Source organism: Amblyomma americanum, chromosome 11 (assembly GCF_052857255.1).
Source record: "Amblyomma americanum isolate KBUSLIRL-KWMA chromosome 11, ASM5285725v1, whole genome shotgun sequence".
Classification (NCBI taxonomy): Eukaryota; Metazoa; Arthropoda; class Arachnida; order Ixodida; family Ixodidae; genus Amblyomma; species Amblyomma americanum.
Window position 1 is genome coordinate 8577567 of NC_135507.1, and position 17247 is coordinate 8594813.

A 17247-nucleotide genomic window follows, 5' to 3' on the forward strand; every position below is an offset into this window, starting at 1 on the left:
CCACAAGCCACCTAGCCATGGCTTATGAAATTTTACTCTTGTCTTGATTTTAGCCACCAATCAGATAACCTTCGCTTGGTTACTTCTACCCGCTTAAAATCTGCTTTCCCTTTACTGTCCTTAAACCCCAATGTCTTGGATAAATCAGTCCCACTGCTGTCCACTGAAGGGTGAAGCCCTTTACAGAAAAGTATCAAGTGTTCAGCCGTTTCCTCCTCCTCTCCGCACGCAATGCACAACGTGTCTATCTCGTGGTACCTGACTCTATATGTCTTAGTCCGCAAAACTCCCGTCCTGGCCTCAAACAACAAAGAGCTTCCCCTACAATTATCATAGATATTTTCTTTGGAAATTTTCTGCTTAAAAATCCTGTACGTTTCCCGTGCTGATTTCGTCAGCATCCGTTTTCCACAGAGGTCTCTGTTTCTTTAACCTTTTTTTTAACCGATATTTGCTGATTTGGCCCCCTACTGCTGTCCAGATATTTGTTTGTCAATTTTCTAGTTCGCTTTCTCCATTTCGGGTCAACATTCCTTATATACAGGTATCTGAAAACTCCTAGCCCACTGCTTTTCTCCCATTTTTCTCAATCGCTATGACTGCCGCCAGCTCCGCGAAACGACAGTCATCGGGGAAGAGATAATGCTGTCGGTACGTATGCGGCTGCTCACGAGAGCTGGTGCGCTGCTCGCTCTGACTGCTTTTTACCTATGCCCGGTCGCCTCGCAGCCAGCGCGCTCGTTACGGGGGCGTTTCTCTGCGTTTTGCTCTCCGATGCGGCCTCGCACGCCGAAGCAACACGTTGCAGTTTTCTTATCACGGGAACCCGAAATTGCGGGCTAATGACAGCTCGCGCGCCTTGCGCGTTTGGTCCCAAGCAGCGTGGTGCGCTGCATGAAGTTTCGGCATATACGGGTGAACTTGGAAACGCACTGCACTGCTCAAAACCTTTATTTTGTTAGATCGGCAGCCTTAGGGGCGAGCTGAGGCAGCTTAGTACGCAGTTTCGGGTTCCCGTGATAAGAAAACTGCAACGCGTTGCCCGGGCGTGCGAGGCCGCAACGGAGAGCAAAACGCGGAGAAACGCCCACGTAACCAGCGCGCTGTCTACGCGGCGACCATGCACGGGAGAAAAAGCAGTCAGAGCGAGCTGTGCACCAGCTATCGTTAGCCGCCGTTAACATACCGAGAGCATTATCTCGCATCCGATGACTATCGCTTCGCGGCGCTGGCAGCAGTCCGAGCCACGCTTTCCGTCATTCGTACGAAGTCTCTGGGTGCCTGTACTGTCGAGAGCAAAATTTAGAGACCACTGTCGCGCAGCGCTTGCTTCTTTGCGTTGGTCAGCCCACCGACGTTCAGCACAGCCAAGTCGGGCAGGTGCGGTAATTTTTTTCTTTTCTTTTTTTTTTTTTGGGGGGGGGGGACGCATGGGGCAGCGACGGAAGAACGAGCCAATGATTGAGTGAAAGAAAAAGAATAACCACAAAACTCAAGCCGAGAATTACTGCTTTGTTGTCATTGAGCTGAGCTTTTACCTGTGTTCCAGGTTCAAATCTAGCGCTAAAATAGGCCGCTTAGCGAAGAGTCAGCTCGTGGTGTCTTGAAGTAGGGCACTAGATCGGCAAACGGTGCGGGCCAACGTACTTGCATAGCAGCCATTGTTTTTCTACTTATATATCGTACCCAGTGACCCAAAGTATAAGGACCTGTATAAAGGACCTTCTACACATAACGGAATTAACGCATTACGCTATCGAAGCCGCCGTGGTGGCTGAGTGGTTATGGCGCCCGGCTGCCGGCCCTAAAGACGCGGGTTCGATCCCTGCCGCGGCGGTCGAATTTCGATGGAGGCGACATTCTAGAGCGCCGTGTACTGTGCGATGGCAGTGCATGTTAAAGAACCCCAGGTGGTCTAAATCTCCTGAGCCCTTCACTACGGCGTCCCTCATGGCCTGAGTCGCTTTGGGACGTTAAACCCCCATAAACCAAGCATACGCTATCGCGTCATACCTTTAAGGCGGAGCATAAGTGTCCCGTAATGCAGACGAATTTCTTGCTGGGCGAGTTGGTGCGTAGCTTTCTTGGGATGGCGTTGCGCACACGACCAGACGTACACAGGAAAGAGCAGATGACAGGTAGAGCGTAAATGTGTCCCCTCCAATTTTTTTCTGTTAAGTGTCCGCTTCAATTTTTTTTTCAAGTTGCTGTGGTTACGATCAGAAACGGAAGACTCATCGTCGTCTTGCTAAGGAGCTTGCAGGACATTCGTTCACATTGTAAGCCCGCTAAAGATCTCGCTCTGTTCCGCATGCGGGTCAGTGGGGTCATCAACGCCGGCAGCGTGAAAGGCATCAGCTCACGTATTCATTTCGCTTACAGGTGCAACGCTACAACAGTTGGTTCTCAAGAGGTGCCTGCACCCCGGCCGGACAAAGCGCTAGGTAAGACCCGGCCGTAGGGGCCGCCTTTCGATGGAGACGAAACGCAGAAAGATACCCGTGTGCTGTGCTACGTATGTGCGGCTTAAACAACCCAAGGTGGCCGAAATTTACCCGCAGTTCTCCGCTGCACCGTTTCTTTCTCTCTTTCTTCTTTCATTTCTTCCTTCCTCGCTTCTCTCAAGGCTCAGATTGGGGTGTACACCGAAAGCTTGATGTTGACAGTCACAACTAAACTACGCATGTGCAGGGAACTTTCTCCATAGGATCCAGCAACCTAAAATAGAGACTGTGAGCCTTAACATAATAAAAAAGGGGTTAACGGGGCAGAGTATTGGATCATCGCTGATGTGCACCTCATTATCACCTCTGTGTTGACATCGTAGACCTTGCATGTGTGTAGATGATTACACTAGGGAACATGAGGCGTTCTTCGAACGGAGCAGCACTCATACTTATTGTGCATTGACAGCGCCGAAAAAGCGTTTGCACGTGTCCGTCGAAGTTTTCTCAAAGCGTCAAAAACCAGAGTGGGTTGCAAAGAGGCAGAAAAACAATGAAGAAACAATAAGAGAAAGAGAAATATCAAGCTCCGGAGAAAACAAGGAAGCATGGCTGTGAGTTTCTAAATCCACCTTTATTCTGCAGGTATACAGGCACAGTCTGCAACAGGTGTATTAGTTCGCGATGCGCTAGTCTGGCTGAAAAAAAAACAACCTTTTTTTCACTAGATTGCTGACGATAGTCGCACCAGATCTATAGAATCACGTTGGGTATTTCATTTTATAAAAGTTGATTGTGGAAAAACAATGCTGTGTAGTCCGCACAGTATACATAGTCCGGGAAGCACAAAATTTGAACTCTTAAACATATGCCCCGCGGATTGTATACCTGAATTTTTTGGCAGCTTTTTTCTCTCTCATTACGTTTGTCCTACAAAAAGTGCTTTCAGAATTTCTTTGAACTGTACCGAATACGTCTTGCTTTCATATGTTCAGGCAGGAACATCAATATTGACAGGTCTATCTATTAATGCAATGAATGCGGGGTAGTAATAAATTTATTAACTTCTTCAGCGTAGTACGTGACCGTTAATTGCCGGATCTCTTGCTCATTTATAGCACGCGTTAAAAGCGGGTTAAAATGGCAAGTGAGGCAAGTTCGTAAAAATTATCATCGACAGAACGCAGCTAACGCGACGACAAACGGAAAGGAGGAGGTAACGTAACTAGCACACGGTAGGGTCGTTCGAGTTAGCGGCAGAAAACGAACACAGAATGTACGCCAAACGTTCAGAGGTAATCTTGGCGGAGTGTCGCTTGCAAGATGCGCCGCTAGTAAAGCGCCATCTTGAGGCGCCACTGCTGCTTCTGCAACCGCGTTTGCGAAGAAAAATGCACGCCAACAGGGCGGAGATGGTGGATGCATGCATAGGCATTCAACACAAGAGAGAGAGAGAGAGAGAGTGGTATCGGGCAGTACGGGTAACGTAGGAGCAGCGTGACCATGGGGACTCTTTTCTCAGTGTATTAAATTTCTCCTTGGGAACACCTGAAAGCCGGACAAGAACTGACACAACGTCTCATCGCTCCTCGGATACTCCACAGACGTGTCGGTCTAAGCTCACTGTAGCACCTACCGATGGTTTGCTACCAGCGGGCGAGATGACAACCTTTCTCCGCGCCTCACAGTCGTCGGAAGAAAAAAAACATTTGTGGTCACAAATATTTTGTGCAGAACACATCGGCGCTCCAGCTTCTATTCGTGCACTCCGCGTTCCTCCCAATGGGCTGAGTAAACGGGAACTCATTTGTTGTTGTCGCCATACTTTTAAGCTGGAAGAATTCCACATGGTGTGGAAATGCTGGCGGTTTCAGATGAACGGTTGTCGACAAAAATTGGTCACACACTCGCCATTAGAACCACCGCTACCTCGGTAGTTCGGCAGGTGCGAGAAAAAACGGAAGCACAGGACAAATAACGAATACCTAATAACGGCTACAACCCTGCTGCGAATACGGTCTCTGTATGCAGCGTTCGACTTTCGGGTCTGGCCCAGCTAACGTACATGTCGTTAAGGCTACAGGAACGAAAACACAATATCTTTAGGAGTTTTTCAGACGACTCCGAGACATCAGCGGTTCTTCAAAATCACGGGCTCTCCTCTTGTTTTCTGTGTTTCATCCGTGCTCGCTGTGGCGTGCACACTAAAGTAAACGATGACGAACAGCAAAAAAGCCGCGGGAAAAACGATTCGCGCGACAAAGTCCATCCTTTCCGGCGTGGTTCTTGAACGTTGCGCCCAAGACCACAGGGCGTGGTGCCACGCCGATGTCTTGGACGATGCGGAGGTGTGTTTACTTGATTCCGTCTCAACCTAGTACAAATGAAAAGAAACACATGTAAGTTTCGTTTTGTTTTGTTTTCCGCCCAATTGTTTCTGACATTCGTGCTCGACAACTCTTGAAGGACTACCCCAGAGTACTGTTGGTGACACGGTTGATCATACCCGCATTGCATGCACTTATTGCCGGTTCAAGACAGGGGCTGCCGTGCGTGCAAGTAGCAAATGTTTAAGCTCTTCCGTCTAGGACATTGAGCATGACCTGTACATAATTACTTGTCAAATACAAGTGAACGGTGAACCTTTGTTTGCAACTGCCCGTGGCAAGAAAGTTTCAATTTGAGAATTTGCAAAAAATACGATTAGCAACCGCCTCACGTGCGCAAAGAAATAAGCGAGCACAACACTGCATTCATTACTTAACAGTGCAAAAGAATCACAAATAGAATATCTCCCGGGAAAACTGCCGCTCTGATTAACCAGGAACAGATTACCTACGTGCGCGAGTCCGGTTGTCTCCCTGATGGACTCAAAGGGGCTTTGAAGCACCTTCTGAGGAGTACATAAACTCGCTTAATCACTATATTGTGCTGTCATGAACATCTGAGCTAAATAACAGACTCCTACACGCCGCCGAGAACCCAAAACCGCGCGCAAAAGTTGGCAAGCCTTTTCTGGCGACTTTTTATACTCTCACCTTCCTCCGTTTCACGATCTTGCGTGTGTCAGTTAAGAGATAGCTATTAGTTAGATTCTTTCAGATGTCACGAAGCTGCTATGCATGGTCACGGCCAATCAACCGCGTCGCTTCGGATGGTTAGGAAGCTCTGCCGTCCGGGGAATTCCCGCGCGCGTCGGCAGCCGGCGGTGGTGCCGAGTGGATGGCGCCGGCGGAGTAGCGCCGACTTTTCATTGTGCAAAAACTGACGAGGCTAGAGCTAAAGGCGCGGAAACGCTGAAATTCAAACTTTGACTGCAAGATAACTCAGCCTCTAGCAAACGCATTAAAAAAAAATCTTGCTAGCGTGTATTCATGAAGCGGCGTCCTTTAACATCCCAGGCATTCGGCAACTGTATATTCAGGGCCTCTTTAAACTGATCTGGGCGCACCTGGGAAGAAACTGGGTTAGGCACCTTTTCGGCGCTCTGCGTGACGCGGAAGACGTAGTCGGTGACTGTAACGTAGAGCAGCAGGAGCAAGACGAAAATGAGGCACAGCGCTGTCCACGCGTCCGCAGCCTTGGCGTACGAGGTACGCGGGATGTCATCTTGATTCATCTTGCCCACCAGGTTGTCCATGACCAGAAGGACGACCGTGGGCACCAGGATGCGCACCTCCGTGCTCCTGGTGTTGATCCAGAGGGCAACCCAGGACAGCAGCACGAGCACAACGCACGGTAGGTATGCTCTGATCATGACCTCGTGGACATGGCGCTCGAACGTGAAGTCCACCTTGAGGCAGGAGTACTCGCCTGCGCAGAACACAGGAACATGCAGTGCGCAAGTGTCCAGCAAGGTGACTCTCTTCCTCTAGTGAATAAGGAAACAGACAGTGTCCAAAGAAGACGCATTGGTAACCCCAATGAGAACTGAATGCAATAGCGACAATGGTGATGGCGTGAGGCCGTTCTCTTTGTATCGGGCGGACGCGACGCACGCATCCCAGCCGGTTAGCAGGCTAACACATACGTGCACGCCGCACAAAATAACCGCTCGCCACCCTATCAGGGTAATTTTCACTCACCTGAAAAAAAAAACTGCAATCATAGTGCTTGACTCTTGAACCAATGCCTGAATTCGCGCATTAAAACAACAGCAGTACAGAGTTGTTGTTGCACAGAGCCCCAACTTTTGCACAGAGTCCCAATTTGCACAGAGTCCCAATTTTTGCCATCTTCAGTGCTAAGCTTCAAGCGAAGCAGAGGACGCCGATGAGCATGCTGGCGCTGACTAAATGACAAGAAGAAATGACTAAATGACAAAGATCAGCGGTATAAGCAGTGCAACGACTGAGACTTGGATTTTGAAATTCTGCTCATGGGATTCGTGAAAACTTCACTAAAGTTAAGAAAGCACGCTAGCAAACGACGCACCTGCTCGAGTAGGGCTCCATCGAACCAATATGGGAACTGGAAGCTACAGCCGCGTTGCTGCCAGACCTCTAAGCAGTTTTGCATAACGCCTAATGCTGTTAATTCCTCAGAGGCACTACGTAACGGTGGTGGAATGACGTGACGACAGTAGACCAGTGAGGAAATTTTATATTGACATCATCACTAGTGTACTTTGTGATCGTCGTAGGGTGTTTGAATTACCCACCCAGGTCATGTGGTTGTGGCGTCCTATCGTCAAGTACCAGTGGGAATTTCGTTCCAGCACCAACGGGGGTTGTCTCCGAACGTGCGCTATAACGCTATTGCGTTAAATGTTTGGAGACCACCGCGATCGTAGTCAGAACGGAAGCGCTGCTATCGATGGCACTCGCAGGTACCGGAGTGCTCCCGGCGAGTACCTGGTATTATGGTTTATGGCGGGTTTTAACGTCCCAAAGCGATTCAAGCTATGAGGGACGCCGTGGTGAAGGGCTCCGGAAATTTCGATCACCCGGGGTTTAACTTGCACTGATATCGCACAGTACACAGACTTCAGAATTTCGCCTCCATCGAAATTAAGCCGCCGCGGCCGGGATGGAACCCGCGTCTTTCGGGTCAGCAGCCGAGCGCCATAACCACTGAGCTACCGCAGCGGCCCTACGACATATTATGAGAGCGAGAAGCACATACCCCTGGCACTCCTTCGGTTTTTGGAAGTACGCCAATGACCGCGCTGGTCACGTTCATGGTGGGCTGCAATCTTTACAGAGACTACACTTGAATCTGCCGCAACATAGTTACAAAGACAGCGTTGCCTAGTTGGAGCTGAAGGGAACCACGTATAGACCTTTCCATCCCGGGAGGAGGATGCTGAAACGTCTCCTCTCTGGGCTGTTGCGAACCCGTTCCGCTGCCGCTTCCACTGTGCTAAGTCAGGTTGTTGAACACCACAGCCCTGCCAGCAATATGGCGACGCTCAGGCAGCCCTTATTGGAAAGGTGCGTAGTATCATGACCATCACCAATCTTGTCGCCCTCTTACCCGACGCAGAAGGATCCGGGTAAGATGGTCAGAACTGATAAGATAGTGCTTAGGAAAACGATGAAGGCATAGAAGTTGGTCGCAGTATCTCATCTCCACAAGGTTCGCTCAGTTTGTCAGAAATAGCTTACCTGTGGTGGTTTTAGTGGTGCAGTAACCGGTTAAAAACTTTGTCGCTGTGAATTGTTGTATGTGGATGTCCCTTGCCACTTGTACGTTGTCTCCTTGTCGCCAAACAAACACAATGTCTTCAGCCGTATGGCCATCTGGTAAAACAAACCGACCTTGCAGAAAGATGTTTCAAGAACTTCTGAATTTTTCTTTCAGAATATAAGGTGCTTTCGAGATACGTCGCGCAGAGTAAACACACCAGTCTGGAACAATGTAGAATCAGCTCCGTATTGATACGGTCAATCGAGATCAATCTGGTCGCGTCTTGTATCACAAACAAAACGCTACAGCCGCGTGCCGGCGGCTTTGCACGTGAACAGACAAACATTACGAAGATTCGCACAATATAAGGCACTGGAATAATTGCACACTGTTTAATAAGAATTATGTGGTGTAAGAAATCTGCAGAGTAATCGGCTGAAGAGCTCATTTCCCAAAAGAAAAGAATCTAGTATTGTGCTGTCCTTTGTGGTATTTGTGCTCAAAATCTAAAACACGCAAAACAATACCCACAGCTCTCTATCTTGAGTCCACAGGTCTGCCGATCGAACGGAAAGTCGCTAAAGTCCATGGGGCACGAGAGCCTCAGCGTCACTCTGCAGTAAAGCAACAGCGGCTGCTTAAAGCCTCAACACCGGGATACAATGAAATTCGTCGCTTTTCTTTCCATAACACTATAAGTAATTACTTGGAGAAGGGCATTTTCAATGATAGGGCTGTCATGGAAGGGAAGCTTGGCTGCCCCTACTTTGTTAAAAATAAGTGTCCATAAATATGCGGTTGTCTTAGCTGTGCTAAAAGCAGTTTTCGTGTTAGATGCCAGATAGCGATAAATACAGGCTTTTATTCAAAACCGGTTCATTCAGTGCTCCCGATCTGCGCACTATCTTCGAAACACAGCGTCTTCAGTGTCGCCATGGTCACGTCTTGATTGAGCATTCAGTGGAGTTCGTGAGACATGGTACGGTGGAAAACACTGGGTGCTAAATGAGAAAAAAGGACTAATTGACAGCTGAAGGATGACTATTCGCACGTGCAGTCATATCTCAAATGGCGAGACTGAACAGCGGTGCTGCGCATTTAGTGGTTCGAACGGAACAGAAGAATATATGTCAGTATTTCGTTGCCAAACACATAGGAACTATTGAGCAAACGGCACGATTTGAAATAGAGACGAAGGAAGACGAGAACGAGCGCTGACTTACAACTGAAGTTTATTGCTTGGACCCGGAAGTATATGGCGAGCTGAACCAACAAGAGAAAACTTATCAACGATCACCAGAGACGATTCGTACTACAGCTGTTGATGGGGACAGCAGCGGCGTCATTTAGTTGTTGCTGAAAACCTCAGTTCATTTTCTGTGATTGCCACAGATGGGCTGCTGACACATGCTTCCCTTACCCTTGCGATTTCTGCAGCTTCAAAAATTTCACGATTTAGCTGAATGTTGTGCCTGCTTATAATTTTCGTTGCTGTGAAGTATGGCAATCCTTGCAGTGTATCACCGCTTCGTGAAAATTATGGGTTTGTTCGGGTTTTACGTCCCAAAGCGACTAAGGCTATTAGAGACGCCGTAGTGGAGGGCTCCGTAAATTGCGACCACTTGGGGTTCCTTAAGGGGCACTGACATCACGCAGCACACGGGCCTCTAGAATTTCGCCTCCTTCGAAATTCAACCACCACAGCCGGGATCGAGCCCGCGACATTATTGTGATGCTCCTTAAGGCGTTCATTGAGGAATCTCTCAGTTTTGCCCTACATATAATTTACCGCACCATAGTGGGATCGAGTACACAACACCTTCCGGACATGGCACCAATCGTTTTTTGTCTTTCACGCAATATTTTTGTGCAACAATTTTCGAGCCGTTCACTTTTCTGCAAATCTTCCTCTGCTTATCGGGGGCCGAGGATTTCCTTGCGGAGCATTTGTTGCCGCGATTTTATGCGAGCAGGAAGTGCCCGCTTAAAAAAAGTGCCCACAAGCGTCTCCTGCCGAAATGCATGACGCATGGTGCAGGAGCGTATACCTGACGCTGTAGAGGACTGTGCCGTCAGGGTGTATGCGTGCCAGAGCGTTGGGTTTCAACAGCAGGTGGAAGCGCCCGCTGACTTCGTTTACGAAAAACGGGTCCGGCAGCCACAGCCTGGATGGGTCGCCAACGTTGATGCGCTTCAGCTGACCGGACATGTCGTTGAACTCCAGCCGCTCGTCTTTCCACCGCTGGCGGAGCGTCAGCTGAACGCTGTACTCCTGCGCACACACATGGCAAGGCTGTTTTAGGGCCTATCACGCGGTTGTTAACAAGTTTCGCTCGCTAATGTACTGTCATCTTACGTCTTTCTTTTTCAGCTTCAGTATCCATTAGTATTTTCCGGCAGCTTACGCGCGGCAAATACGCGCGAGCGGATTTCGTTCCTGTAGCCTTAACGACATGTACGTTAGCTGGGCCAGACCCGAAAGTCGAACGCTGGATACAGAGACCGTATTCGCAGCAGGGCTTGTAGCCGTTATTAGGTATTCGTTATTTGTTCTGTGCTTCCGTTTTTTCTCGCACCTGCCGAACTACCGAGGTAGCAGCGGTTCTAATGGCGAGTGTGTGACCAAAGGCAGCGAGCGGATCACTCGAACTGTTAGAATAAATCTGTCGTCAGAGTACAACAGGCTGCATCGCTTTATTTATTTATTTGCTTGTAAATACTGTGCTCTTGAAAACAAGATCATGGCAGGTAGACATACACAGTAACACTAAGTGAACTACTGTTCTATATAGGTGCCGAACAGTGCATGGCAGATCTCTGCTGCTGACACGAGGCAACAAACGCACGGCCAGTGAAAGATATTCTTGACTGTACTATCGGGGACAAGAATTACAGCGGACACTTAAGAAAACTTACGTGTTTTTAAAAAGAAAACAATAATTTTTAATTCATTTCTTTCCTTCCATTCTAACGACTCACCTACGTATTAGCATACAGTCGTGCTTATTAGCATACACATACCGTAGGTTCACATTTATTCGCCAAAAAGCTATGCGAATTTTTGGCCTACATAATAAGGGAAAAAAAGAGAATTTCAGGCCTATGGGGTATGTGCTCGCCTCGCAATCTAAGCATCCTTCATTCAATTCCCCGCAATTTCATAAGAAATTTTTTCTTTGCTGATGCCGCCATTGGGGGTATTCTTAACCGATTTTCCTGGACGCCGACAGAAATGCCGGGTTTGGTTGCAAATGGGCCGTATAAGGCTTTCGTCTTAAATGTACCCAGGACACGCCAAAAGCTGCCTAAGAGCATAGGCGTTATGTGCGCCACCGATTACCACGTTGCACCAGTGCCTCTCGAAACAGTGTCCAGCCACCAATCGGCATCAGCAAAGAAATCTCGCTCAGTTTCCGCCCAGGTGTCCGTGCTGGGCACTTTTGTGCCAGATAGTGCGGTTCCCAGTGCCGTGTTCTCTTCACAGGCTGGCTTGTGGCAAAATGAACTTCGCGCATTGCCTGGTACTTGCCATTTTCTTATCGTCGATGTCGCTTATGGAGCGGAAGTACACGTCGGTGGTGACTACCACAGGGCCTGGAACATGAAAGACGAGAGCCGAGCTTGTCAGATTTGGCGCAGGATTCAAGAGTCGCCGCATACATTGGTCACGCAGAAAAAAAAAACAACATTTATTTTTGTGTACGATCATTCGTAACCTGTGCAATTGTCCAGAAGATTTTGTAGCCTTAGTCTTTAGCTTTTCTTTAAAAAAAAATTGGCTGGCGGTTTAGCATTGCTAAGCTGCAAATATTCTGCGAAAGCAGTTTCTTACAGGTGGACGCTACCGCCACGTACCTGAAAGCACGAGTGAGGTGTCCACTGACCCAGGGAGAAAGATATACGCGTCTTCAACTTTTTCACCGTCAGTACCCAGTGTGTACCGGCGGCCTATATGCTCCAGTGCGGCGTTTCTGCAGCGATGCTGTTAACGCCATAGCGTGTTGCTCTAGTGCTGTGTTTCTGCCACAACACTGTCCACGCCAACGCACGCAGAGCACATATCTCTGTCACTACTGCCACACAGCTCAAAGCGCGAATAATAGTTTGATAATAATATTAGCGGATAAAAAAGATGATGTGCAATGCACAGCGCGAAAGCGTGTTGCAGTTTAACACGAGACGTGTTCGGCTGCGGCGGTAGGCTAGTGTTCCCCGCTGGCCAGCGAAGCTAATCTGTTCGCGGCGCCGCTGGTCCGAGTCGTGGGCATTTATCTGACTGAATTTTATTTATTTATTTCACTTGGCACAAACCCACAAATATAGCAGTATCTTGCTTGAGTGTTTACCCATCGGAATAGTGCTTTCGAACAAAAAAAAATATATTATACTGGCCGAAATGTAATCTTTCTGAGACCACTTTGCACACAGTTATCAACGTATATGCAAAAAAATTAACACTGTTTGTTTCTCCTTGCAAACCACATTAACTGGCTTCGTTGAATTCGAACAGACTGTTGGTGAGAATTTTTTTTCTTAGATATGGGAACCGGCGCGTGAAAAGGTTCAGTATTGGCCTTGCCCTATTATATCGCAAATGAAATACATTCTTTTTCGTCGAGTATTTTTTTTCTGCTAAGCCTCACCATAATTTTATTGCGTTGGTATCACCACCATCATGCAGTTGATCAAAATTAAAATTAAAAGTGCCAAAAAAAGACAGGGGTGCAGAAGTTAGGTACAAAAAAAAAAACGACGCAGACAGCGCGCGGCGTAGTCGCTTCTGTGTGTCTCGCCTGGGTTCTCGTCTGTTTTTTCGTCGTTTCGCGTTGATTCATCATGATCATTTTGCGAGGCCGAAGCGCGTGAGCCCACCTGTAGACTCGTTTGTCCCAGCTGGCCGTAGCCTTTTGTCGTACTTCTCAGGTTTGAGCAAATCATTCAACGTCCGGGCAGCGTAGCTTGCAGCATTGTTCCTGTTACGAGACAATGTCGTGGGTCAGCCACCTAGGCTCAAGCATGGTAGCTAAGGCATAAGGGGCAAACTCGTAAGCAAAGCGGGACGATAAGAAGGCAGCGTACTAACGTAGCAAGAGTTTTAAGTGATTAGCGTGCTGTTTTTTATTATATTGCAAATTAAAACGTTTGTGGCTGCTTTTCATGCAGAGCTGCCATTAAATAATCTGAATGACACCGCGTGGCTCGGTTCACAAGCATGCGCTTGTTGAGTAAGAGCATAAAAACAGGATGCTGTCATGATGCAGGCATTGCAACACCTTCGGATAGTTCAGAAAAAAAATATATGTGCGCACACGTCCTACACTTAAGTATCATGCAAAGAAAGAGCCATGTGGATTTTCAGAAGCCGGAAGCGAGACTTGTTTCATTGGAAAAGTCCTCACTGGGCGTGGCAGACTTCCCAGAAGACGAAACATGTGGCAATACAAATAACTCGCTTGAAAAGTGACTTGCTGTTTTGAGGGTTCATGATTACACGATGTAGCCTGAAAAAGGTGAAATAAAACTTAAGAAAATTGGCGATCGCTCTTTCCAAGAGAAGCGGCTCCGTTCAGCAAACCTTCAATCAGTTTCAGTGTTAAGTATTATGAAGGTAAGAGAACGCCCGCAGTTCTCACGTCACAGTGGGTTTCTTATTAGAAAAACAGAAATTAATTACACATGTACATGCACTGTTCACTATCACGTGCACTGGGCCTACCATCACCATCGGTGCGTGTCGACCTGCGGACAGATGATGGCACACCGAAGAGGCACTTCGTTCATCAGCTCTTTTGGCTTGTTCGCCGATTTCATCGCGTAAGACTCATTTTCCCCAGTTCCACGGATATTGAGCCGAGCACGCCGATGTCTTGACCTATTTTAATGTTTAATTCAGTGGAGCAGGGTTCATACAGTGGCAGCCGCATTCTTCAATCAGCTCGAGAATACTATACTGCACGCGAGAGCTGTAAAATGATCGCTCCTTGGAAAACAAGAACGGATAGAGCTCACCAGTTGCGTTGGCGGGTGACTCCAAGCCGTCAGCAAAGTGGACGCAGATGTGGTTCTCTTTGCGAGGCGGGGCCCGCCGCTTCACGGCCGCAACCCGTTCCCCTTTGCTTCTACCAGGGCTTCTTACATCCTGACAACGTGCTCCTCCTTCCATCTTTGCCTCTGCGCCAAGGCTTCCTCAGAGGCGAACGTTTCTTCATTGCGACATTTTATTAACATTTTTGTACTATTCTCTCTTTCTAACGGAGGGGGTGACAATCTTTGTTGCTCCCCTTGGAAGAAGGGTGATGCTCTTTTCCTTCTTTCGTAGGCAACTCTGAAAAGAGCGCAGCCGAGTTCAGGGCCTCTGCTGCCTTCCCTCAACGACTGCCTCCTCTTTGTGCTGCCTCCTTAGAGTCGATTGGGCCACCGCCGTGCTTTGACATATGACGACGTGTTTACTTCTCTCCCGTCGGAGCGATTCGACACGGTGACGCGCAAGATCGACCAGCAGCTTTAGTAGAAAATGGTCGGGGTAATTGCGCAGAAGCAGCTGCTCGCAAACTTGCTGCTATTCTGAGTGCCTGCCAGTAACGATAGAACTTACTCTTATGCCTGTAATGGCGTCTCGTTCTGTGTCAGCATGTATATCCATGAACAAGTAACAGCGATTACAAAAATCGACAACTGCTGCGTATAGTCTTGTGGAGCAAAGAAAAATGTCTTTGTGTTTATCTGCATGTCGAGAGCATTTTGGCGTGACCACATCAGTCCGAAAGTATGCAGCCGCCGATTCTAAGCATGAAACCTGGACGCACTTCGATGCTGAGCTCCCCAGCTGCATATTAAAGTAGACGGGCGCAGAAAATCGTGTTTAGAGGTTAACTGAGCACCATTAATTGAGTTCATTTTTTTTCGCTTTCACATAAATTAAGATATAGGAACCGGAGAAGGTAATTATTTTGGAAATTTTTTAAGGTGGTAGGAATATAAATTGAGCAAACGAAGATATGAAGGAGAGAGGACGTTTTTTTTCTCTTTACACCAGCCCAAAATAACTTGTCTCGGTTCAAGCCCAAAACGAATGCATCTGCGTCATTAGAGTTGGGTACTATTGCCTACGTCCGTCGGTGTAAGGTGTAAGGCAAGTTAGTTCTCACGCATTCACTGTATGCACGGTTTTAGCGGCAGAAGGTAAAAAAAAATTACATTACAGAGCACAAAATATTGTGCGAAAGCGCAGTTTTTTGCAGGGGGACGCCACCGCCACGTACCTCAAAGCGCGTTTGAAGTGTCCACCGACCCAGGAAGCCAGTTGTGCGCGTCTACAACTTTTTCATCGACAGTGTCAATTTACTCAACGCACGCCGGTGGCCTATGCTCCAGTGCCTCATTTCTTCAGTAATGTTGTCAACGCCAACGCGTATTGCTCTAGTGCAGTGTTCCTGCCACAGAGTTTTCTACGCCAGCGCATGCAGCGCACATCTCTGTCACTACCGCCACATAGCTCAAAGAGCGAGTATTAGTTTGACATTAGCATTAGTTGCTGAAGAAGACGATTTGCAATACACAGCGCGAGAGTGCGTTGCAGTTTAAGACGTATGTACGTCCTACGTAATAGCGTACGTAACGTGAGCGCTCGGTAAGGCACGATTTGAAATAGTGTTTTTCACACGTGCACTACGAAGCACGCTATTTTTTGAACATACGCTATTCTTTATGCCCATTTTATACTGGTACTACATTCTGCAGCGTCAGACCGTCGCTTCTGTACTCGTCGCAGCTTTAGCAGCGCTGTATGGAACTTGAAATGGAGTATAGTCGCCATACGGGCCTTGTATGCTCTTCTTAAACTGTAGAAATCTTAAAGCCCGTCACGAAATCGTCAGTAATATTTCGTAGTAAGAGGGTAGCTGTAAAGGGCTTCCGCTAGCCTTGAGGATACAAGCATGCATGTCATTTTGCCCCGTACGAAGCGTGCAGGTTTTCGCCAGCAACATGAAAATTATGATCGAGGATAACTGAAACGTGGCGGTGACCGCAGGAATATACGCGGGCAGTTTCATAGCAGGCGACATAGTGCACGAATTATCTATGACGAATGCACCTTCTGTCTGAGTTGGAAGCAGCAAAAAATAGTGTAAGCCTGTTAGAAGCAGCGGTGCAAAAAATAGTTGAACATGTAAACTAAATGACTGGTGAATACTTAATTTAGTGCGATGTAAATGACTACAATAATTTTGTAAATTATATATCGCGCTTCAAGCTGCTCGGAAATAGGACACGAGCGCCATTAACTCTGTGCCAGTGCCCCTGTCGGCAGTCAGCAGTTCCGGCTTCACGCCTCGGCACCCGCGTTTTGCACTACCTCTGAACTTCTGGTTCACTGTACTGTGACGGAGGCGTTACGCCCTTCTAGCCAGGAGAGATAAAGAGGAAGAAGGAAGGCAGGCATGTTAACCAGAAGGGTGTCCCGGTTGGCTACCCTGGACTGGGAAGGAGGGATGAGGGGCCATGACTCTCTCATTATTCCAGTTTGGTGGTGGCGATGGTGATAAATTTTAATCAAAGAGATTTGCGCCCCCTGAACTGAGAAGGCCTTTAGAACTGGCCTCCTACGGCCTTAGCTGTTTGCTGCGCCCGCTGAACCAGCTGTCTTTGGTCTTTTAGGCTTGACCTGGACAGCTAGCACGGCCTCCCACTGCTCAAGTTGACGGTTCGGGATTTTCGGCGCGGCCTCTCCGCTTCAAAAAGTGAGTAGTCCTACTAGCCGCTTTTCCGGTGCTGGCGGATGGCGGCGTCATCCGGAAGCCGCAAATGAAAGCTGTCGCCATATGTCGCCATTATCATATGAAAAATGTTTACATATTTGCTTCTTTTACCTCTTAATTTATCTGATATACTGTTAATTATGTCCATGGTTAATGCATTCGTTTCGTTGATTTTGTTGCCTGCAGGTTGTGCGTTCATCAACAATCTCGACGTTTGTAACTCAAACACAGCGTTATTGACACCGAGCGTCGCATCAGTTTTTTTTTTTTGACAACGGAGAATAGCTGCAGAGCTTCAGAGCTTGTAGACATAAAGACCTCTGGTCATACAACAGAAACAGAGAAGTAAAGTACGAGTTACGCGTAAAACGAGTTGTCGAATCCTGACGAATATACTGTGACGGGGACCGCCTGAG

General features: G+C 47.9%; 1 protein-coding gene across 4 annotated transcripts; it reads right to left on the minus strand.

Annotated features, from left to right (window-relative positions):
- Positions 1–3058: 3058 nt before the first annotated feature.
- Positions 3059–14239, minus strand: LOC144110141 (glutamate-gated chloride channel-like). Of its 4 annotated transcripts, none has more exons than XM_077642972.1 (9): positions 14082–14239; positions 13472–13573; positions 12945–13045; positions 11602–11666; positions 10121–10344; positions 8604–8686; positions 8051–8185; positions 5920–6257; positions 3059–4818 (listed from the first exon to the last, which is right to left on the minus strand). In XM_077642972.1, the coding sequence occupies exons 2-9, from the start codon at positions 13555–13557 to the stop codon at positions 4576–4578; spliced, it is 1275 nt and encodes a 424-aa protein (XP_077499098.1). In that variant the 5' UTR covers positions 13558–13573; positions 14082–14239; the 3' UTR covers positions 3059–4575. The 4 variants fall into 4 exon arrangements, with proteins under 4 accessions (XP_077499098.1, XP_077499095.1, XP_077499099.1 ...); XM_077642969.1 differs by having other exon boundaries at positions 5896–6257; XM_077642973.1 differs by having other exon boundaries at positions 3060–4818; positions 13789–14122.
- Positions 14240–17247: the final 3008 nt, after the last annotated feature.